A 24714-nucleotide genomic window follows, 5' to 3' on the forward strand; every position below is an offset into this window, starting at 1 on the left:
GTTGGATATTTGTCCCTTTACGAGGGGGCGGGTCATGCCAATTAGTTCAGGGATTATGGGTAAAATTCCCTTGTATGTCATCCCCCCTGTCGCTATCCCGTTGTACCTTTTGGCACCGCACCATAGACATTAGATAGGTCCTTAGTGCACCACATTAATTAATTCCCCCCCTTACAATGACTGACCGGAAAAAACAACAGGCAGCGGCCGCGCAGTACGCCACCATGGCGACAAACATCGTACCAGGCAGGCTGGGAGCCACGCCCAGGAGAACGTATGATTGGTTGGGGAAGGGACAAAAAGCTTCCCCGTGATTGGGAGTAAGAAAGGTGAAGGAGCGGCACACTGATTGGCCACCGACTGATGACACCTCGGCCAATCAGTGCGGAAGGCGCGAACATTCGGCCAATCGGTGTGGAAGGCGCAAAACCACTACCTAGAAGCAGGTCACTGATTGAGGGACAAGTGCCGGTGACGTCAGAAGGCACGAAAGACCACCAAGAAACGACGCACTGGTTGGGGGAGATAGAGAGTGACGTCAGGAGACGATCGGAAAAACGACTGGCTCGCCGGCATTTTGCCCTTCTCGCTTTGGCTTCGATGCTGCCCGGACCTCCGTCTCGACCTTCCTTCTCGCTTTGGCTTCGATCCTGCCCGAACCTCCGTCTCGACCTTCCGTCTCACTTTGGCTTCGATCCTGCCCGGACCTCCGTCTCGACCTTCCTTCTCGCTTTGGCTTCGTTCCTGCCCGGACCTCCCTTCTGCTTTGCCTTTCGTTCCCGTTTGGACCTTCCTTTTGCGAATTACCTGTTGGAGCAACATTGGAGCACCATCGATTCTCCTCCCTGGCATTCACGAAGCGAGCAAGGCTTGCCACTGGAGCGGGCGAGACCAGGGTGAGCGAATGGCTTGGTGGCCTAGCAGCGCGCGGACGGGGGCATCGAGGCCTACTTCCCGCCAAGCACGGAGCCGCGTCGGATGACGGCGCTCGAAGCTGACGAGTCCTGACTCACCACAGACAGAGCTAAGTCCCCACGAACGAACACAACATTTTATTTGCTTCATTCCCATTTGTATTTGAAGTGAAGTGTGGGAGCGCTCCATTAGAGGGGTTTAGTGATTACTGGCACGTTATTTTCCAGTCCCGATATTTATTGTAAATAAATCCTTGTATTATTTTCCCTTTGTATGCAAAATCCGGTGTTCGTGTGAGTTCAATTGTTTCCAGGTCGAAGAAGCTGGCGCGCGCGGGCCGTGAGGTAAGAGCTCTCGCCGTTTCTTCTTCTTCCTTCTTCCCCCGTGCTTGTATAGTCAAATCCGTCATTGAATAAACGCCTCCATTAAAGCTCGTTTGGCCATCCGCGATTCCTGGTCTTTAACCAAGGGGCAATCGTGCAACATTTGGTTAAAGGTAAAAATAATAGAGTTTATCAAAAGGGGATATGTTTGGTGTGTGGCTCTGAAAAGTGTCAATTTATTTCTAAGCATAAAGTGGGGGAGATATGCAAAAGTTTATATCGGTAAGTAAATTTACAACTAGAATTCCGGGGGAATTAAACCTTCCGGGATATTCTTTCTGTGGTCCGGGAACAAACTTGGATAAAAGATTATATGAGGTTGACAATCCGAAACCTTGGTCTAAACCTCTAAATAGGGTTGATGAAATGTGTATGAAACACGATGTTGATTATGGGAATAGCACTATGTTGGATGAAAAACATGAATCTGACAGAGAAATGTTGTATAATTACCCTCGCCAGAGAGAAAATCTGTCTTTAGGATGGGGATGGTAGCCATTTCCACACCTCTTGGGATGTAGAAAATAAGTAAATTGGTGGAACTAGCAAGTTGCCTGTGCCCATACGTGATTTTAAACAAAGTATGGATTGAGGTGGCAAAAATGCAAATGGAATTTTCTGTCATAAAGCTGGAAAACCGGGAGCAACAATTCGCATTTATTGCCACATGTGATGCAATTTAAATGCTCTAATGGTGGTGAGGTGCTCCATTTGAAACTGTTTGTTCGATATATGTAGCTTTTTGATGCCTAGGTCCTCCAATAAAAATTTGTATTGGTGTGAATACAACATAAGCAAGACGAACCAAATGGCATCCTATGTTTAGGTTTTCTTATTTCCTTGTATTGATAACAATGACTCAACCATACTTGGTGGTGTAATGGTTAGAGTGTTCGCTCAGATTCTGAGAGATCGCAGGTTCAAATCCCGGCTGGGTCATACCACAAACTTAAAAAATGTTGTGCTTGATGCTCAGCATTTAAAAGGATAGAGCATGGAGAAACAACTAGCATCGGCTTTGATGGGCCCAATAGCATCCTCCCGCATCAAAGTTCCTTGCAAGGGAACTCTTGTTTTGTATATTTATTTGTTTGATCGATTTGCCATATTTATTTCATGATTTCCCAACAAGATGCTGCAGAGGTAGCACACTTACTGGTCTCGAGTTGACTCCTGTCCCGACAATGCAAACGGTCATCCTGGTGGCTCGCATGCAGGGCAAGGTATTAATCTATGTGCCGCCTTCTCAGATGGACGTTAATTTGGGCATCCAGTCTGCTGACATTAGTTGTTGGAGGTTAAATATCACACAGTGTCTTTCACAGAAGTAAGGTGAGTTATCACTTGCACCCTGCACAAATTACAAATTACAAATTCCTGCCACCTTCAGTCGAATGTTGGGCCTGGTCACCCAGTTCATGAAAAACTTGGGCCAAAATACTTCCCTAGTCAACCTCACAAGAAAGTAGGAATAATTGAGGTGTTTAAGAATGAAGGCACGTCATATGATGTATATTTATTGCAATGATTGAATAATTACATTTGAATTTCAGAAAATAATCAATGATGCATATTTTTGATTAATTGTTGATGTATCCTGCAGCCCAGACGAATTGCTGAGGGCCTTTCGAGAGGGACTCACTCGGGCCGATGTCATAGTGTCCTCAGGGGGTGTTTCGATGGGGGAAAAGGTTAGTCCATTTTATTCTGCTTCCACAGCTGAAGGCCAGAAGCATTATGTTTTAAGGTCAGGTCATCCGCAACTCCATTATTGGATTTTTTTGTTACCATGGTAACTTGTGAAACACTGAATGGATCTCACCAAACATGGCACAAGTATGAATTGTAAAACAAAGATGAACTGATTGGATTTTGGGTTCAATAGGTCAACGTTCTAAGGTCATGAAAATACAAAGATGAAGTATTCAATTTGGGTTAAACATGTCAAAGGTCAAAAGTCATTTTCCCCACAGAAATCATTTTGCAGACCATAACTTGAGTTAGAAGCATCTGATGTGGTCTCTCTGCTACTTATCTCTCTTTCCTCTCTCGTGCTTTCTCTCTAATGTGACCTTTAAATGTTCTTGTGACATAACAGTGGGTTGACATCTAACACCATATCTAACACCATCATATCCATCCATCAACACATTTGTGCGAAATTCTGTTTTCCAGTCCTTATTCCTCAATTTAAGGCAACACTTGTTTAAATAATTCTGCAATTCAAACACATTTAAAAAATGGAAAAATATAATGGCAAAGCACTGCATTTGATGGTACTTTCTTCTTTTGTAGGATTATCTCAAGCAGGTGTTGACTGTCGATTTACAAGCACAGATTCACTTTGGGCGAGTGTTCATGAAGCCAGGGTATGACCTTCTGCTATCTGTGCCCAAAACGATTGTCTGTGAACACAAAATTATGTTTATTATCTCTGGCTCAGAGGATTATGTTTATTCTTGTACATATATCACACAAATAACGACGTTAGAAGTGTCCGTGTTTATTAACACACACAAAAAAAAAATAGTAGGCAATGGAGAAACTGCCACAGTACAAGCAATTTAAACCGAAGGTCACAAAATCAAGAGGAAAATGTTTAAAATGACTAAAATAACCTTGAAACATATACCATTTAATGTTATGTCGTAATCAATAATGATAATGATATTTCAATGCAGAAAAAGTGCTAACTTGGGTTTTGATGACCGTGCAATATATTTGGGCAACATCTAAAAGCTATCCAAACCATTTTGTGTATTCTGGCATGTAAAAACAAAAATTCCATGAAAGGATTATAATATTTGTGGAAGATCTAAAAGAGGTAAGCGTGTAGTTCATCTGATTTCCTTCGGTGGTAATTGTCCTTAAGGAGGCTGGTGAATGGTGAGAAAGCCGAGACCATTTCGCTTAAATTGTGATTTCCTTGTTTTCAGACTGCCAACAACCTTTGCCACCGTGAACACGAATGGGAAAAAGAAAATGATTTTTGCTCTCCCAGGTGAGAAATGCAAGTTGGATATTGAAGTATAACCTCACCAATCTCCAAGTAAGCTAATGGGGATTATAAAGTACTGGCAGGGATACCCGGCGTTGCCCGGTGCTGTCCTGATCCTGTTGGCATTTTGAAGAATTTTCTTGTGTGGGGCCTTAAACACTTCCCTATACCCACTAAGGAATGGGGTCGAGGATCATTTAATATTACCTTTAACATAGCTACAAAGGCCTACTTGGCAATATAGAGAGATTAGAAAAAAAAATTCCAACTTTTTTCCAATTTTTTATTTATTTTTTCCCATTATAGCAAGGGTACCTGGCATTGCACGGTGCTGTTCTAATTCTGTTGGCATTTTGAAGAAATTTGAGCGATTCTATTTTTTTCCCAAAAACACTCAAATTGTTTTTGCCTAAAACACTCACTGATTAACTTCTGAAAGTTTGACAGAGATCCGTTTGGCCATCTCTGAGAAAAATAGTAACAGACAGACAAATGGCTCTCTTGTAGTATAGATTTTTTTCTTTACATAGTGCTGTTCTACAGGTAACCCTGTGTCTGCAACTGTGACCTGCAACCTTTTTGTCATCCCGGCACTGCGGAAGATGCAGGGAACTGTGGATCCCAGGCCTACTATCCTTAAAGCCAGGGTTAGTGTTTATTCTTACCTTTGTGTCATCAGTAGTAGTTTTGCATGTACTAAAGTGACTTCACAAACGAGGTCTCCATTAAATGTAAAGCAATAAGATTGTCAGATAAATCTCAATGGATCTTTTTCTTTTGGATAGTGGATCTTTTTCTGAGAACGAATTCCACCGGGTCATACTAAACACCATCCTCAATTTATTCACATTAGAAATGAAACATACCGCTGCAGCAATCACATTCTGCTTGTCTTTCCACCTTCACCTCAATCCCTTTTGTAAACTGCAGCTTTCATTTGACGTGAAGTTGGACTCTCGGCCAGAGTATCACCGTTGTATCCTTGTTTGGAATCACCAAGAGCCCATTCCTTGGGCTCAATCTACAGGTACAGCCAGATGGGAGAATTAATATGGATTTTAATGTGGATCTGACATTGCTTAGGCCTTAGAGAATCTATTATTACCAGAATGCCTTACAGGCATTGCGAGAGAGACAGCGAGAGAGAGGATGATGAACTGTGAGGGGGAGGGTGGGGCGGAGGTAGGGGTGACTTTGAGAGAGAGAGAGAGAGAGGAAGTGAGATACTGATAGAAAGAGGGAGGATAGGATACTGTGAGAAAGAGAGGGGAGGAGGGGGGACTTTGAGAGGGAGAGAGAGAGAGCGAAAGAGAGAGAGAGGATGGAGGAGGAAACACTGTGGGAGAGATATAGAGCAGGGAGACTGTGAGGTAGAGAATGGGTGGTAGAAAAATGGTGCAGGGAGAATGTGCGTGCATTGGTAAGTCGATAGATTAAAAACAGGTTGAGAGTTAGAAAGGACCAAAAAAAAAACCGCATGAAGGAGACCCAGGCGTGAAGGATGGAAGGGAATTAAAAGGAGCAAATGGGGAAAAAAGGAGTTCCTCAGTTGTGCAGCATACTTTGAAAAGGCCTGATCTGTCAACTATTGCATGCCGTGGTAAATGTGCATGATTATGCATCTGTGATGCTGACATGTAATAATGAGTTTTGTTTTTCATTGTACACACACAACATACGACCCAGCCTGTATGTGTGTGGCACAGGTAACCAGCTGAGCAGTCGGCTATGTAGCATGCGGCGAGCCAATGGCCTCGTAATGTTGCCTCCAAAGACAGAACAGTACCTGGAGCTGCACAAAGGGGAGGTTGTGGACGTTATGGTCATCGGACGCCTGTGATGGCACAAGATGACTCAGAACATGGTTTCACACACGGCTTATACGAAGTTGGCCGCGCACACACGATGCCGTAGTCAAGGCAGACTTCCTGTCGAGTAGTGTGGAAACCCTGCAGGGCAATTGATTGATGGATTAGGCTTTTTAATTTTCAAATTCTGGATGATGTACTGAGGCAGTACTTCAGTGAAGAATGACAGGAAGGTAGGCGGTCTCCAAAACATCTCATAAACCATTGCTCCATTGCATTAACTTTGTCAAGGATCTGTACTTTGCACTCTTTATTCTGTTGAGCTTGATGAGCGTGACTGACATCTGTCCAAGTGACTGATTAAATAAGCCTGATGTTTTTTAGTGGTTGCTTTTGGCACATGGTCAAGGGGTGGTGCTACAACTGCAGTCATGTGCACTGCACATTGTTGTATAACAACGGCAGTGCATTTTATTCTACTGGAAATGCACTGAATAAAAATGGCTCGGTGATTTTTATTTTTGGTTTGTCTTTCAAAAGTAAGATAAAATTTGGATTGTATATACAGTATATTATATCTTGTGAAGGTTGTAGAAATTGACATTGCTTTTTTTGTGTTTGCTTTTATTAACCGAAATTCAATTATGCCAAGAGGTAGTTAGTTATATTGAAGAGATTTCAATGAAATCCAGTTTTCAAAAAAGTGTGCATCGGACATGCTTATGAAAGGTGCAGTGAGTTAGAAATGAAATAAACGTGCATGTGTTGAAAACTGAAATTTCAGCAGGAAGATAGTGTGAGATTCCGTCAATTTAAAGTTTTCAATCATCGCTGTAGAGTGTGAAGTTTTCAAAATACAATTTTCTTTTTTCTTAATGACTGTGCCGTTTTACAATAATCTGGAAACTACGTAGCGTGTAAGTTTGCCTCAAAATACTTTAAAATGAGAAATGTATAGTTTTCTTCACTTTGTTTTGATTCATGAAGTTTGTCTCAAATTCTGGGTTTTTAGTTTTCGCTCCTGGTTTTGATTGTTTAAAGTTGGCAACTATGGCTTAAATACAGAATGTCTTTTGCAAATAGTTTGCAAACTCATGACAAATCTAAATCTACTTTTTTTTCTCTTTTTTAAAACTCTAATAAAATAATTCAGCACATTAGCTTTGATTTAAAATTGTCCACACGGTGGGAGATAAACTTACGGTACTTTTATTACTGTCAGTTATATACAACGGCCGACATGTCTCTGTAAAGGCTTTTGTTTGTCTGCATCAGCAGACCAGATAAGTGATGTATTTTATCAACAGACTTGATTATTGTATTTCCGCTGTGGGGAATGAGGTGTGACTGACATTGTGAGTGCTAGGCCCTTCATCAGAGTAAATAAAAAGAAAGCTTTCATTTTGCTCTGGCAACAGCCGCATAATGCCCGAAACACTGCACAATTTCCAATGGTGGCGAATAAACGTCCTTTTATCAAGTTTTAGTTGCTAAATTCGGTACTGGCAGGAAGCCTAGAGGTATGTACACGTGCTTCAGCCTGGGTTCGAATCTTGGTCTAGCTATAAACTGTCAGCCTGTTATTTCACTTGCAGGGCGATTCATCAATGTGTTTGTGCCATCAATCAGAGGGATGTTAAACCGGGTGTCCCATCTGCTGGCATTACTTGATGAAGGTTAAAGGTCCTACGGTGTCCTACGTGAAGAGTAGGCAAGCTTTCGCCGGTACCAAGACCAAATTTCAAATTCCTGCTCTAACCTATAGGGAGGGGGTAATGCATCAGTGGCACAGCCACACCCCCAGCAAGTGATGCAACTGAGCAGCCATGTGCTGTATATGAAATAAGTTTACAAATTCCATTGTTCCTGTCTTTAAGCCTCGTAAGCTGATTGTCTGAGATAAGGCAAAGAAATGATCATTATACATATAACAATTTGTGAGCATTTTGTATTTTTCATTTAGTGCAAACCACATTGATTTGGGTTACACTTGTTTGGTGTTAATGTCGTTGACTTTGAAAATGGCTCTCTGATTCTGCATTTCAGAAAAGCCAGTGTATTGTGTTCTTGCTTTTCTGTAAGCCTGGTGTTGGCTTAGCGGTTAGGGTGCCGGCTTGGGATCCTAGGATCCTGGGTTCGAATCCCGGTCGATCGCTAAATTAACACCAGGGGGGTTGACTCAGCCTGTCATCCTTCCGAGGTCGGCAAATTGAGTACCAGCTTGCTGGGATGAATGATCCCGGTGTGTACCCCGGTTTAGAATAGGTACACCGTATCCCTGCGCATCGTAAGAGGCGACTAAGGGTTGGCGCCAGGAAGGGCATCCGGCCATAAAAACATTGCCCCAAACAGGGAACCATGATTGTCATGGGGCCCGCAAGGCTAACCCCTGCTCTGGTGGGGAAAATGGCCTTAAAAACGATCATTCATTCATTCGTTCATTGTAAGCACATATGTTAAAGTGCAATGACTGTGCGACATCAGGTCTGCACATTGAAGATGCGAGACCATAGTACATTATTTGTTTTGTTTGTAGATTGCTCTTTTACCATCAAAATGGCTGGAAAGTACAGAATTGTTCATTCCTAGCAGATCCAGTAGTTTTAGGCTCCTGGTATTTAACATTGCACCCCATGTGCTGTTTCACCATCATAATTACTTTTCTCAGTCATATTATTTACTAGCCTGGTGTTGGCTTAGCGGTTAGGGTTCCGGCTTTGGATCCTAGGATCCTGGGTTTGAATCCCGGTCGATCACTGAATTAACGCCAGGGGGGGTTGACTCAGCCTGTCATCCTTCCGAGGTCGGCAAATTGAGTACCAGCTTGCTGGGATGAATGATCACGGTGTGTACCCCAATTTAGAATCGGTACACCGCTATCCCTGCGCATCGTAAGAGGCGACTAAAGGTGGGTTTTCACGGGACTCGCGAAGGATGCGAATGTCGAAAAAATGGCAAAGTCCAACATTCGGAGAGGTTTTTCTCCGAATGTGTCGCGACAATGGAGCCGTAAACCATTCTTGCGCAGTTTGTGCGTAGTTCTCACAACGTATGGGCGAATGTCGTGTGTAGCGTTGCCGAACTATGGCCAGTCCACATACACGAAGAACACGCGACTAAAATGCGAACAACACGAATGTTGGACGAATCTCGGGCAACATTCGTGCGGACATTTCGCGACGCATGCGAACGTTTTGCGCATATTTCGCGAATAATGAACGTCGTGCGACATTCATGCGAAATTTGTACATATGTCGCGTGATTATCTTGCGACCGGCGATCCGACCGACACTTGGGCAGTATATAAATGCCTTGAAATGTATTGCCAGCAGTTCTTGCCCATAGGTCAGTAATGCGGATTTGCCACCAGACACGTGCGCCAAACGTTCATGAGAACTTCGCACGAAGACGGACGCGAACAGTTCGTGAATAGGTCGAGAAATGATCGGACGAACTTCGCTGCTTTCGCGAGACATGCGCGAGACATTATCCAAACAGTCGGAATCTGTTTGGGGTTTAACGAAGATTTTGCGAACATCACGCACGTCGTGAGTAGGTCGTGCGCATATGACGAAGCTTTTTAGACATTTTTGAGAGCAAATCACGACCCGGGATGCTGGAAACGTTCGCTATAAATTTCAAACTTTTTTGAAATACCCGCCGAACAAAAAACGACTCCTGCGAACAATTGACAACGCTTCCGAACCCCCGCGCATGTTTGGCGAACTTTTGGAGCCTAACATACGAATGTTGGACTTTGCCATTTTTTCGACATTCGCATCCTTCGCGAGTCCCGTGAAAACCCACCTTTAGGGTTGGCGTCAGGAAGGGCATCCGGCCATAAAAACATTGCCTCAAAACAGGGAACCATGATTGTCATGGGGCCCGCAAGGCTAACTCCCGCTCTAGCAGGGAAAATTGCCTTAAAACGATCATTCAGTCATATTATTTACTCTTTCTGTTCTTCCCTTTTGCTAAATCACTTTGTATTTCCGTTTCATTCGCTTTTCTTAATTTATAGCAAGATCATTGCAGTAAATATTCAATATGCATTCAGCTTTGTCTTTACGCTTGTTAATACTTTCTATCTTGTGTGTAGATGCTTCTTTAAATGTTTCGTTTTATTTTAAAGCAGTTAATTTTCCTCTATAATAATAATAATAATAATTCATTTATTTTGTATAGCGCTTTTCCAGAAGCCCAAAGGCGCTTTGACAGAGTGGAAAACATAATGCATAACAATACATGAAAACAACAATTGCAAAAAGACAAGAATCAAGAAAACAAACAGCAGCGATATACGGCATATATATAAGACAAGAATCAAAAAGACAAGACAAGAATCAATAGGGAAATATTTAAAGCAAAAGGAGGGAGAAGGAGAAGAGATAGTCAGGGGTTAAATGCTGTGGGTTGAATGTTGAATGCAGCGTTGAACAGGTGGGTCTTTAGTGATGTTTTGAATGTGGTGAGTGAGGAGGAGTCTCTGATGGTGTGAGGTAGTGAGTTCCAGAGGGTGGGAGCAGCGATGGAGAAGGCCCTGTCCCCCCAGGATCTGAATTTGGTCCGGATGGAGGGGGTCAGGAGGTTGGTACCAGCAGAGCGGAGGTTGCGGGTGGGAGTGTGTCTGGAGAGGAGGTCAGCCAGGTAGGATGGGGCCAGGTTATGGAGGGCTTTGTATGTCAAGAGGAGGATTTTGTACTGGATTCTCTGGGGGATGGGGAGCCAGTGAAGCTTGTAAAGGACGGGGGTGATGTGGTCACGGGTCCGGGAATGAGTGAGTAGACGGGCAGCGGAGTTCTGAATGTATTGGAGTTTATTGGTGATTTTTGAGGGTGAACCATAGAGGAGGCTATTGCAGTAGTCCAGACGGGAGGTGATGAAGGCGTGGATGAGGGTTTCTGCAGCCGTGGAGGAGAGGGATGAGCGGAGACGGGCAATGTTTTTCAGGTGAAAGAAGGCTGACTTTGTGATCGGTTTAGTGTATTTGTCGAAGGAAAGGGTTTGGTCAAAGATGACGCCAAGATTCCGGATGTGAGGGGAGGTGGATACTGGGATACCGTCGATGTTGAGGGCAAAGTTATGGGTGGATTTTGTGAGCGTTTTTGGGCCAATGATGATTATTTCAGATTTATCACAGTTAAGCTTGAGGAAGTTGATTTGAAGCCAGGATTTTATTTCAGTGATGCAGTTTGTCAGGATAGAGTGGGTGTCGGTGGAGACGGACTTGGTGGAGATGAAAAGCTGGATGTCATCGGCGAAGCAGTGGAATTGGAGACCATGACGGCGGATTAAGTGACCGAGCGGGGACAGGTAAAGGATGAAGAGGAGGGGGCCAAGAACTGAACCTTGGGGGACACCTTGGGGGAGGGGAGCAGTGGGGGATTTGCAGTTATTGATGGAGATGAACTGGCATCTGTCAGAGAGGTATGATTTAATCCAAGAGAGGGCAGTGCCGGTGACGTTAAAGGTGGATTCAAGTCGGGTGAGGAGGATAGTGTGATCGATGGTGTCAAAGGCAGCGCTGAGGTCGAGGAGGACGAGAATGTTGAGGTTGCCAGCGTCAGAGGAGAGGAGAAGGTCGTTGGTGATTTTGAGGAGAGCAGTTTCAGTACTGTGGTTGGAGCGGAATCCGGATTGGAATGTTTCATACAAGTTATTGGCAGAGAGATGATGTTTGAGTTGAGTGGCTACAGCGCGTTCCAAAACTTTTGACAGAAAGGGTAGGTTGGAGATGGGTCTGAAGTTGTTTAGGGTGTCAGGGTTTAGACCAGGTTTTTTTAGAATGGGGGTAACAGCAGCAATTTTGAGGGAAGGTGGGACGATGCCTGTAGACAGGGAGGAGTTTATTGTTGCAATGATAAGTGGAGAGAGAGCAGGGAGGGAGGCTTTGACAAAGCTGGAGGGGATGGGGTCAAGAGTGCAGGTGGCAGTTTTCATTCCTATGAGGAGTTCAGAGAGGTCAGTAGGAGAGATTGGGGAGAACCGAGACAGGGGATGGCAGGACAAGGGGGGGCAGGTGGTTGGAGGGGGAGCGGGTGCGGCGGTGGTCAAGCTGTTGTAGATGTTGTCAATTTTGCGTTGGAAGAAAGAGAGGAAGGAGATGCAGTTGTCTACTGTGAATGACTGTGTGGTGGTGTTCAGGGGGCGGAGGAGTTTGTTTATTGTCGAGAAGAGTGCTTTTGGGTTTCCGGAGCCAGAGTGGATAATTTGAGAGTAGTAGGCAGAGCGGGCGCGGGAGAGGGCATCTTTGTAGTGTTGTATGTGGTCCTTGTAGGCTTGGGAGTGAACTGTGAGACCCGTTTTATTGCGGAGTCTTTCAAGTTGGCGAGCACGAGTTTTCATCAGGTGGAGTTCAGGGGTAAACCAGGGAGCAGAATGGGTGAAAGAAACTGTTTTGGTTTTTACAGGCGTTCTGTTTTACAGAATTCTACAGAAACTTTCTACAAACAATTCTACAGAATGTTTACAGAATTTTACAGAAACTGTTTTACAGAATGGGTTTTTTGGTTTTTACAGGCGTTTTACAGGCGTTTTACATAATGTTCAAAAGATATGTTTACATTGTCTCATTGGACAAAAGGTCCTCTTTGTCATAATCACTTGTAACAATTTCACGTGTCAATTTCAAAAGAACTAAAAATAATTGGAACTACTTCTTCTTCTTCTTACATATACTAGGATGCAGGGTAGCATCATTGGCTGAGGGTGCAGCTATACTGATGATTCAATGTTCTCTGCTGGTTAGGGCAGGAATTTGTAATTTTCTCAGGGTGCCAGCGGTAGCTCGCCGATTCTTCGCGAAGGACACAATGGGATCTTTAACAACCACCAACAAATGCTGGCAGAGGGGATGCCCATTTAACTTCAATCCAAGGGATGACACACACATTGATGAGTCATCCTGCCTGTGAAACACCAGGATGACAGTTTATAGCTCAAGCTGGGTCAGGATTCAAACCCAGGCTAGATAGCTTCGAGACGAGTGTGCGTACCCCTGGTCCACCCCTTCAGCTCATTATAGTAACTATAAAGTACTCTAAAGTATTACTGTGGTACATTTTGTAGTTGTAATATAATAACTAAAATACTATATTATAGTTGTATTGCAGTACAATTGTATGCCACAAGTTATACACTGGTAAACCAGAGTAGAACGCCAGAGCAGAACAAAATGGAAAAGGGAAACACCAACAACAGAGTAGAGGTGAGAGTGAGATCAAGGGGAGTTGGAGAAGGACACATGGGGGTGAAGAAGCTGTACACAAGCTGAATGAAACACTGCAAGAGGAAGTAGGCAAAGGTGGAAATGAAACACAAAAGGACAAAACCAACTGACAACTAACAAACGAAAACGGTTGAGGTGAGGGAGAGGGTGGAAAAATCACAACATGGAAAAAGGGAGTGCTTGGTAATGGGGCCATTTAGGGTAGAAGAAATCAGGAGTATGGATGGGGGTGATGTAAGGTAGGGGTGAACGGCTGTTTTCACATAGGATCAGTTTTCCAGGCAATCCTTTTGGAGAGACAGGATGGGGGTGTGGGATTTGTCGGCTGTTGAAAGACGTATTTCAAGTGTTGGACCAGTTCCTGACCAATGTCTGCAGAGAGGGATGAGGCTGCTGGATGAGAAATTATATGGCAGAGGGTGGAATCATCATCAATGAGATGGGCAGTATTTTTTTAGGGAATCAGAAAGATCATTGATGAAGATGAGGAACAAGACTAGGCCCAAGACACTGCCTTTTGGGCACTCCAGCCATGAAAGGTAGAAGAGATGAGAGGATCCCGTTAAGAGTTATATGCTGAATATGGGAGTGGAGGAAGTCAATGATCCATGAAAGGAGGGGGCCTTGGATGCCATACGTGGCCATAGAGAGTTTAGAGATCAAAGTAGGGTGCCAGACTGTACCAAATGCTTGAGATATGTCCAGAGAGACGGCCCGCATCTCATAACATTAAGAACTTCCATCCATTGTTGTGAGAGTGGTGGCCGCATGTCAAATGTACAATGACCGGGCCTGAAACCTGAACTGATGATATGAGATCAGTCTGTTGGAGAAAAGGAAGAATTTGATGTCATCTGCAATGACAGAGTGCATGACCATGACCTTGCTTGTAATTGTAAGCCAGCGATGCCCGTCCTCGGCACTGGATGGGAGAGACAGCCAAGAGAAGGACTCACTGTGCTGAGAAAGGAATGAACGTTTAAGAATTATCATGTTGAATGATTATGCTGCCCTCCGACCAGGCACACTGTGTATATATGGCCCATGTATATTGATTGGAAATACTGGGGATAGAACTGCTTAACTATGTGCATAGCGAGAGCATGAGTAGAAAAACATATAGTATGGGGAAACATTGTATACGTGTGGTATTAGAACAGGTGGGGTGCCTGTACATGTAATTAGAAGCTGATCCCAACACTGTATGTCCAGGTCCAGGAAGGGCCTCAGAGAAAGGTGGTGGGTGGAGTGGAAGGGGAGGGATGTTGCAGGGACGTGATGGGGGGTAACCGGTGTAATATAGACTAGTTATGTCATTAATAAATGTCTAGCATAAGCGTTGATTTAAGTGTAATAATGACCAGTTATGTGTGGAAGCTTATATTCGGAGATTATAACCATGACCCCTCCCCCCTCCATATGTGTCTTAAACCCCTGCTATAGCGCCTCCCCACATTATTAAACTCCTACATCACACCCTTTGACTGCATGAACAGAACGAGGTACAAGCGACATCCCCCCAACCACCTGCCCTACCTCCCCACCCCCAACTCCCTCCCTGGGCAAACGTATGCCTTGCGATCGTGCACTGAGGTAAGAACCACCAAAGCCACCTGAAAGCACGAGCAACGTTGGGCTTGTTGCAGGTCACGACGTATAAATAGTAGCCAAGGGGCAGGGTCAGCTCGTGGCAGCACGGGGCGAGTCGGAGAGTTCAGTGAAAAGAACAGCATGTGAAGGAGCTCGAGAAAGTGAGTTGTTGTGGAGTGTCTTTACACCTACAACCACGTGGGTCGTCAAGTTGCAGGTGTAAAGGCACGAGCAGAGAGGTTGGCAGAGTGGGGCGCAGCGGGTTCTGAAAGAGCCGGACACAGACGTGCCCAGGGCAACTTCCCATACCGGGATGTGACCCCAGAGGTATCCATCTCTCCCTCTCATTCCCGCCACAACGTCAGCCATCATTGTGTGGGGGGAAATGGTTCTATATTTGTCTCATCGTTTCCCCCTTGTCTTAACTATTTGTGTAGTGAAAGGCTAAGACAAACCCGATAAGCCATTAAGTTATTGTGGACGCAAAGAGATTATAAAGTGTACAAAATAATTACTGAAACACATTCTTTTTCTCTCTTCGTTGTCTCCTATTTCCCATTGATTATTATCTATTGTACCTGTTTTCACCATTGGTGTGTTGGCCTGGTACCCAGTTTGTTTATTTGGCATTATAACTGCGGTGTGAGTTAACTCATGGCCATTGGGAATTGGTGCAGAATCTTTGGTAGGAGGTTTTAGAAAAACCGTCTGCAGACAAGAAGACAGAGTAAACCAATTACTTAACCTCGCATTGTCCTACGCGCATGGGGTAAAAATGTCTGCTTTCAGTTTTGCTGTCAGCTTTATGTGGAAGCCTCGAGTCAGTGAAAAGTAACACCAACCAGGACATTCTGGATGAGATTATCAGTACTTTGCAGCTGATGTAAATTCTGTTGATTTTGTCCCCAATTATTACAGTAAATGCAAAACCTGCTGCTCAGATGTTCCAAAAATTTAAGACAGTAATGAATGGATTTGTTTTATGAATAAATATAATTGGTGGATTGATAGATCGAGTTTGGCAGGACTGAAATGATAACCTTAATAGAAATCGAGGTTAATTACCGCTGTCATTCTAAATCAGAGAAAATACCTCAACCACATTGAGATGCAAATGGAAAGGGACTGTTGCAAAAGTTGCATGGAACTTTTGGCAAATATCATGTAAGAAGCTTTTATAAGCACATACATCTCAAATGTCTGGTCATGTCTGCATTGGTGGTGACATTAACTATATCTCGTCAGCTATCTTGCTGATGCAGCATGAAGGATGACTCGCAATAGGTAAGTTGATGGCGCAGTAAGATCGAGTCGTTACTTTGCAATAACTTCCCATCCATTTCTCTTGAGTTTGTTAAGAATGTCATAAAAATCCAACATACAGGTTTGTTGATTTTTCTGCAAGGATTTTTGCTGTTTTCATTAAATTCCTGGGATGAATTTGCATTATCACTGGGTGGACAAGGCTGCCAGAGGTTGTTACCTCGATCTTTCTGAGGCCAAGGAAAGTTATTTGAATACTTTGAATTTAAGTTCTCGGGGAAACGGGGTGTTTACAGGATATTGCCAGATAATGGAAGCAGTGGAGCACTTTGAAGATTATAATCAAAGGTGCCTGCACTGTCTTCTTGCATCAAACCTAAAAAATCATAATAATTACCGATTGTCGAGATCCATATCTCACATTTTGATTTGCTCGGTTAGAATGCCAAACCTCGAGTAATTTGAGCCATCAACCCTCCAAGTTCCATAAAGGATTTGGTGTGTGTGTGTGTGTGTGTGTGTGTGTGTGTGTGTGTGTGTGTGTGTGTGTGTGTGTGTGTGTCTTATGCAAATTAAGTATCTTCGAGCTACATCATGGAGTGTACATTGTTCTGTTGGTACAACATGATCCTTAACAGCTGGAAGACAATTGGCAACATAATGTGACACCAAATAACAAGGACTCTGCGTCTGGTATGTGCTGTAAGTCAGTGAGGATGTAATATAAATACTCTGACTGAAGCGTACTGTTACAACTTTTGTGTAGATCGTTTGGTTGCAGTTGTAAAGTCAGGTATTTGTGTGCGATTGTAAAATATACAAATACGGATAATTACCATTAATAAATAAAGCCCTTTAATTTGTATCAAATATATGATGTGACGTATTGCATATGTAAAGGTGCATTGCATATACTGAATAATCAATATTTGTATATGTATTTGCATGAACAATTTGCTTTTAAAAAAATTATAATTAAAAAATAAACACACGATCCAAGTTCAACAGAGAACGGGTCAAGTACATATTTTGTGATAATTAAAATACGAGCACTTTTCAAATTTCTAATCGATTTTGCACATATTTATAATCATGACCACTAAACTTGTACTCGTAAAGGTTGATTAATCAAATTAGTTAACCAATTATTTAATCGTTCAAAGCCAACGCTATTCTGATAAGTTTTTGACGAAATGTTATTTTATCATTTGAAAAAGGATTTGTGTGTTCCTATTTTGATGATGCAGTAAATTTCATACACTATCGTATTATTTCATTATTAAATGTGAAAATTATTGATTGCTTGGATTTTTATTTTGTTTTGCAAAGTGCATTGTTTTTTATTGTATAATTATTATTGCAAGTTGTATTTTTGGCTTATTTTTTTCATTTTTTTGGTTCACCCACATATGCTTGGGTGAAAATGCGTGCGTGCGTTATGCTCATATACCGTTTCCAAATTATTTTTCCTTTCCAGGTTATCACAAAAGATTATTGCTGTCCTGCTGCGTATTCATTTAACATGTTTTTATAACAAGTATATTAAAGAGTATTTTAGTATGATAATATGAGGAATAGGAAAGCAGTTTCTTACACCCATGTGTATGTATTTGAGAAATTCGTTTTATAACATCCTACATTTTGTACATGTAGAAAATAAGCACATTTGAAGGTCGAAATACTTGCAGCAATGTTAACTGTGTGCCTGCTGGGTGGTGTCATTTAAAAGTTGTACACAACATTTATCCATAAAATGACTATGACTTTGTACCATCCATCTGTGTTGTATTAAATTATTTATTAAACTGCTATAATAAAGATCTTCTTTTATGGTTCTAGTTTTTAAAAGACCACATTTACACTTGTGTCGTGCTTCTGCCAGCAAGTTGTACCAAAAGCTTTTGCTTACCAAAAGCTTACCAAAAGCCAAACTGAACAATGATGTGATATGTTGAAAAAGTGGATCAAACATATAGGCCACCATACCTCTGGAATTAGCTTCTTCGTCCATGCTACAGAGCTGGGGCTAACTTCATTTCGTATTTGTTTTTTTAAATGTTTTCACCCCTGTCTGTCTGTCTGTCTGTCTGTCTGTGAGCAGGATATCTCATACAGATATTTACGGATTCAGAAGAAACTTGGACAGGTTGGGTCTGTGACAAGGACAAATTGATTCGATATTGGTGAAGATCCCGACATGAGAATTTTCTAAGTGATTCTTCACCATTGAGAGAGTGCCAAAAACTATATATAGCATGATATCTCAAAAGATTATGGACGGATTCGGATGAAACTTGGTGGACAGGCTGGGTGTGTGACAAGGCAGGCATTCGGGCAATGACCAAGGGCCCGGGCCATCAAGGGGCCCGTGCTAAAAAAGATAAATAAATAAAAAACATTTTAAAAGGATTATGTTTTCAGAAATTGGAGAGGAATGGGATTTTAGAACGTATATTTAAACATAGCATATTAATTGAGGGTTCAAAGTCGATTTCGATTGATTCCCCCAATAAATGAAGCAGTCATTTATTGCTGTTAAACATTTTGCCAGCTTTAAAGAAATACCATTTACCGCTGTTAAAGCTACAATTTCAAAATTTACAGAAAATGGTTATTAACCATAAATGTGCATGACAAAAACTGGATTTATATCCTCTTTGTCCCAAAAAAATTTATTAACCATCTTCATTTGTGTGCGATGTCACGTATTTGTTTTTACTTTTTCTGAGAGAAGTATCGTGTTCAATTGATGAGGGTGCGAATTGACTTGGTCGGTCCGAACGTCCTGCTATCTCTATTTTCGATCATGCAGCTAAAGTGACCATTTGAACTCTCATTCAAGTGTCACAAACATTTTATGTAGATGACTCAAAGACCCCTTTTGCACGAGGGCCAGAATACTGTCGTGTGATTTCCCTCGGTGAAGACTGGGAAATCACGGACAGCAAATCGAGTGTTAACTTTGAGGCGACGATCAAATACGGATTTTATATCTACGCGTGGGAAGACGATAGGAGAAGAAGAAGTGGGAAACTTTTACCTGACGGTCCTGCGCGGCAGCCCCGAGCAGTCTTCAACCCTGCCAAGTAACTCAAACAAAAACGGCTTTTATGTACAAACCCGAGAGAACCCGAGAACAAGAACACGACGGTAAATAAATGTGATTCAAAAATGGAGCGCTCCCACACCAGACGTCTAAGGCCCCAGTCACACCGGGCCTGCGACCAGGTTACGACCTAGCTGCAACCAAAAAATGTTGGGATCGCGGGCAAATTGTAGAAAGAGCGCGCGACTGGTCACAGAGGTCGTGGGTGATCACCAGAGCAAAATCAGTCGCAGCAAGGTCGATGGTCATGTTCAAAACTTCTGACCTGCGATTCCAAATCGTAAGAGGTCGCAGACAGGTCTTACATGGTCGTACCACCTGTCGCGCATGGAAGCACCACCAGTCGTGCATGATTGCGGGTCAAGTAGTCGCACGATTGGTCGTGCTACTGGTCCTGCCACCTGACGATTGGTGGTACCACCTGTCGTACGACCTCACGATCGGTACTGCGACCAGTCACGACCTGTCCCGACTGGTTGCACGACCTTACGATTGGTGGTACCACCAGTCTTTAGCTCGCAGCTCGCAGTCTTTAGCTCGCCAAGGCTGTGCGCGGTTACCTCAAGCACTACTACAACAACGTCGGCAGTGTCCCATGGCAGGATAACATGATCTAGGAACTGTTGTGTGAATGTTGGAATTTTGATATTTTTTTTGAGATATGTGTATCATATATTATATGCTATGTGTATGATCTATTTTTGCATATCTATTTTGCAATGAACTTGTACAATAAACATGCTATTTCATGGTATGTCAGGAGAAAAAGTAATAATTAGTTGTCTTTATTGTGTGTGTATGGTCTGAGTAATAAATGACTGGTTTATATTACAATGGAAAAAATTATTATTTTAAATACAAATGAAATCAATACATGTATACACAAACAAAGTTCTTTGTCAAAGTAAAATCACCAGTCTTAAGAGCAATCGCAGTATGCGATCGCAAATGGAGATCGTAGCAAACATTGCCGATTGGTCGTACCTCGGCCAAATTGCCACCAATCGCACGATCCAGAAAACGTACGATCCAGTGTGACTGAGGCTTAAAACAAACAAGGGAGGATATATGAAAATAAGGGGGTCGTGCGCGTGTGTGTGGGCTTTTCTCAACTCGGCTGAGGTGTGTCGGGGATTGTCGAGCTCCAAGCGTGCAGTCCCGACGCAGCTCCGGTTGGCGGGAAAACCGCCTGAACTTGGCGCGAAAACAGGCCTTGCTGTACGGTCCGTCTCATGCCACAGCACACGTACGCAGGCACCAGGAGCAAGAGGTCGAGGGAGAAGAATCACGAGGGAAGAGGTCCGGGCATGAAGCGATCCAAAACGAGAAGGAAAATGTCGGTCTCTCTTCACCTTAAATCAAACCCTCATTACGTCATTTCTCTCTCTGCCAATCCCTGCCGGTCAACATCACAGGCTCAATTCTCCACCAATGGCCGTGCCACTTCTCTCTCATGCCATCGGTCGGTGGCCAATCAGTTTGTAGCTTCCTCCTACCAATCAGTGGGTCGCTCTTTGCTCTGCCCCTGGCCAATCACCAGTCCTTCCTTACTCTGCCAATCGGCGGCCTTCGTCCTGCCCCTCTGTCCACACCAACCACACCAACGTACTGCTTGCTATACCACGCCAATGTACCACCATACCAGATCAATGTACCACTATAAGTATACCTTTCACCAATCAGTGGCCAGTTGCTTGCCCCTGCCTTGAGCAATCACAAGCTTCATCCTGCCTCGTCTCCCTATTGGTGGTATCTCGTCCAATCGCTGCCCCTCTGGGCAGGTCTATTTCCTGCTTGCTCGATGTTACATCGCCATGCCGGTGCAATGCACGGGCGCTTCCTGCCTGTTCTTCCGGTGAGTTTTATTGTAGGGGGAATTAAATTTGTGTGTGTGTGTGTGTGTGTGTGTGTGTGTGTGTGTGTGTGTGTGTGTATATATAATGTAAATTACATGTATTTATTAATTAATTACATGTAAAACCTCAAATATAGTTTATCTATTGACCTGTAGCAAATGTGCGATGCAATATGTTGGTGCATTGATGGGTTGACTGACTGCCTGGATGCAAATGAGGTTGTGGATCTACTGATGTACCATCTATTGATGTGGATCCATGATCGAGGTTGTGGATCCGCCGTTTGGAGAGGTCCTGGGCTGAAAGGATCGAAACCTCGAGGAAGAACGGTGCCCAGCTGATGATCCATGCAGTCGGGAAACTAGTCAATTGCTTACGGGTTAACGTTCTTGCTTTTGGTGGAGAAACTATGTTTGAGATTTCCAATTTAAATAAAGTTGAATATGGGATGTTGTGAAATTAACATCATTTACAACAATCCTTTAAATTATTTATATTTAAGTTTAGGAACAACCGATACTGTACAATTAATTAAGTGTGTGTGTGTGTGTGTGTGTGTGTGTGTGTGTGTGTGTGTGTGTGTGTGTGTGTGTGTGTGTGTGTGTGTGTGAATAAAAGAGAGAGATAGAATTGTGAGGAACAGAAATGAAAAAACGAGATGTGTGTGTGTAGCTATTGGGCCTTTCCTGCTCTACGTGGCTAGTGCGTTGCCATCTGGGAGAAGGATAGATCACCAGGTCTCACACACAGGGGACTTAGCATAATCCCTACTCTATTTAACACGGCCATCCTCGTATGAACACAAAGATACACTTACGTGAACAAACCGCCTAAACAAACGTATTACATGTGGGGTTCCCTATCACGACAATCAGAGCATGATACCTACACAGATCTACCTGATCTATATATCACTCTACTCTAAAATTCATAACAATACCGTCAGTCTGCCCCGTGACAAAGTTGAATTGATTCGAGTTATCCCAATCCAGATCACATAAATTTTTTTAAATGTAATGCGTTGTACTTGTCGAATTATGACGTCATAATGAAAGCACCGATGACATCATTAACATTATATTCCCTGTGGGGAGTACTTGAAATTTTTTCCATTGAGCGGTTTAGTGGATATGGAGGTGCAACTTTTTTCGCAAGATGGCCTCGGTACCACGTGACGTCATAATTATCACTAAAAAAAATCTACAGGTGGTCCTTTGGTGCAAAATTTTGTCAATCGGACCAACGCTTGCTGAGAAAATGAATTTTTAAAATGTAGACACGTACGTTCGCCACAGGTGCGCGCGTAAACGTAAACCATCCCGTTCGCTTCGCGAGCGCAGGTTAATGATTTAGTTATGCAGCTAAGATAGGTATCTTGAAGTAGTGGGGAGAAACGGTGGCCTATTTAGATATTGGCAAGATTGTGCAACCGCAGGCGTCGTGGAATTTGGCCACCTGCACAGGTTTGTTATAAGAGAAGCAAATATACCGAGGATTCTAGTTTACGAGGCTCAGGAAATATGCAAAGTTGTACACCAATCACCATTCAGGTGTTGCGAACAGGTAAGGAAGTCATAACCAAAGTGCTTTATTGCGCATGCTCCACCCCTTAGTGACGTAAATTCCCGAACATTCCAGCATACATCAAGGTTCCATGTGAAAGAACTCGTATTAATTGTTTTGTATTCACTCCAAAAATTCGCACTGTCACGTGGTTTTCCTGCTGCGTCGACACTCGCCGACAGGTTAAAGAAGAAGAAGTGTTGTTGTAATGAGGAAGAGAAAGGCCAAGGGCTATGCAACCGGAAGCAGAAGTTTATACTTTAAATACAAACGACGAGGTACATGAATAAACATGTGAAAATAAAGAGAAGTCGTCGTGATGGTAAATATGTAAAACCGAAGTGGTAGAGGCAATATTGATATTTTCTGAAGAAGAAGAAACGGCCGGCGATCAGGCGTGGCGTGGGAGAGCTGCCGTTTTGAGAGATTTAAAGAACGTCCTGAAACCCTCTGAAGCTCCACACGATGTTTGCTTTCGTTCTCACCATGGTGAGGCCTCATCTGCCCTTTTCCTAGTGCTGTTGTCCCCGTTCTTGTATTCGTTCACGTACGGTGTGTGTACGTACGTGCGTCGTTTGCCGCGTGTGGATCGACAAGTCATTCGGGGAAGAAATTAAATTTTATCTGATTTTGAACAATAAAATGAAAGTTGAAAGATGGTGGAACCTTTCACCTCGATCCGATGAAGTTCAATGACTGAAATTTGTATGATTTGAATATCTTATCGTGCAGCGAATCGCAGCGCTGTACCGCTTTACTTTACTGCACCGCTGTCAGTGTCACACCAATGACAATGTTCCGCTATACCACACCAATGTTCCGCTACACCACACCAATGTACCGCTACACCACACCAATGTACCGCTACACCACACCAATGTACCGCGACACCACACCAATGTACCGCTACACCACACCAATGTACCGCTACACCACACCAATGTACCGCTACACCACACCAATGTACCGCTATACCACACCAATGTTCCGCTATGCCACACCAATGTACTGCCATACCACACCAATGTACCGCTATACCACACCAATGTTCCGCATAACTACACCAATGTACCGCTACACCACACCAATGTACCGCTACACCACACCAATGTACCGCTACACCACACCAATGTACCGCTACACCACACCAATGTACCGCTATACCACACCAATGTACCGCTATGCCACACCAATGTACCACTATACCACACCAACGTACCGCTATAGCACACCAACGTACTGCTTGCTATACCACACCAATGTACCACTATAAGTATACCACACCAATGTACCGCTACAAGTATACCACACCAATGTACCGCTACAAGTATACCACACTAATGTACCGCTATAGGTAAACCGCATCAATGTACCGCTACAAGTATACCACACCAATGTACCGCTATAAGTATACCACACCAATGTACCGCTATAAGTATACCACACCAATGTACCGCTATAAGTATACCACACCAATGTACCGCTAGAAGTATACCACACCAATGTACCGCTAGAAGTATACCACATCAATGTACCGCTATAAGTATACCACATCAATGTACCGCTATAAGTATACCACATCAATGTACCGCTATAAGTATACCACACCAATGTACCGCTATAAGTATACCACACCAATGTACCGCTATAAGTATACCACACCAATGTACCGCTATAAGTATACCACACCAATGTACCGCTACAAGTATACTAAAGCGCGGCGTTACGCGCGCTGCTTGCGAGCAAGGAGGAAGCGGACAAGCGGTAACTTATAAGCGTCTTTATTTCAGGAGCTCACTGTAACACTGGCCCGCTCCGGGCTGCACGCCCGGTGTATATCATGAGGCCACGCCTACCCCTCGGGCGTGGCCACCGCCCACTTGGTGCGCGGAATGATGTCACCACGCCAGTGGGCTTTTGTGTCCGCCACACGCGCCCCCCAGAATTCCCGCGCACCTGGAGGGCCAGTTTGCGGGGCAGACGAATGACCCGGCCGAAGCGCCC

General features: G+C 43.5%; 3 protein-coding genes across 8 annotated transcripts in view; all 3 read left to right on the top strand.

Annotated features, from left to right (window-relative positions):
• LOC137435116 (gephyrin) overlaps window positions 1-7510 on the top strand; it is a 279017-nt gene extending 271507 nt beyond the window's left edge. For all 5 annotated transcript variants that reach the window (XM_068128600.2, XM_068128601.2, XM_068128602.2 and 2 more), the window contains 6 exons: window positions 2902-2989; window positions 3594-3667; window positions 4235-4299; window positions 4840-4943; window positions 5227-5323; window positions 6003-7510. In XM_068128600.2, the coding sequence (XP_067984701.2) occupies window positions 2902-2989; window positions 3594-3667; window positions 4235-4299; window positions 4840-4943; window positions 5227-5323; window positions 6003-6136 (562 nt within the window). In that variant the 3' untranslated portion in view covers window positions 6137-7510. The remainder of the gene's footprint in view (window positions 1-2901; window positions 2990-3593; window positions 3668-4234; window positions 4300-4839; window positions 4944-5226; window positions 5324-6002) is intronic.
• The window catches only part of LOC144893653 (uncharacterized), a 1023192-nt gene that overhangs the window by 746608 nt on the left and 251870 nt on the right, over window positions 1-24714 (top strand). The window lies entirely within an intron of this gene.
• DDX28 (DEAD-box helicase 28) overlaps window positions 22881-24714 on the top strand; it is a 53904-nt gene continuing 52070 nt past the window's right edge. For both annotated transcript variants that reach the window (XR_013624583.1, XM_068128604.2), the window contains exon 1: window positions 22881-23199. Coding sequence is in view for 1 of the 2 variants with exons in the window: in XM_068128604.2 (XP_067984705.1) it covers window positions 23176-23199 (24 nt within the window). In the remaining variant the exon portion in view is untranslated. The remainder of the gene's footprint in view (window positions 23200-24714) is intronic.

This window comes from Myxine glutinosa, chromosome 9 (genome assembly GCF_964187855.1).
Source record: "Myxine glutinosa chromosome 9, kmMyxGlut1.1, whole genome shotgun sequence".
In the NCBI taxonomy this organism is placed as follows: domain Eukaryota; kingdom Metazoa; phylum Chordata; class Myxini; order Myxiniformes; family Myxinidae; genus Myxine; species Myxine glutinosa.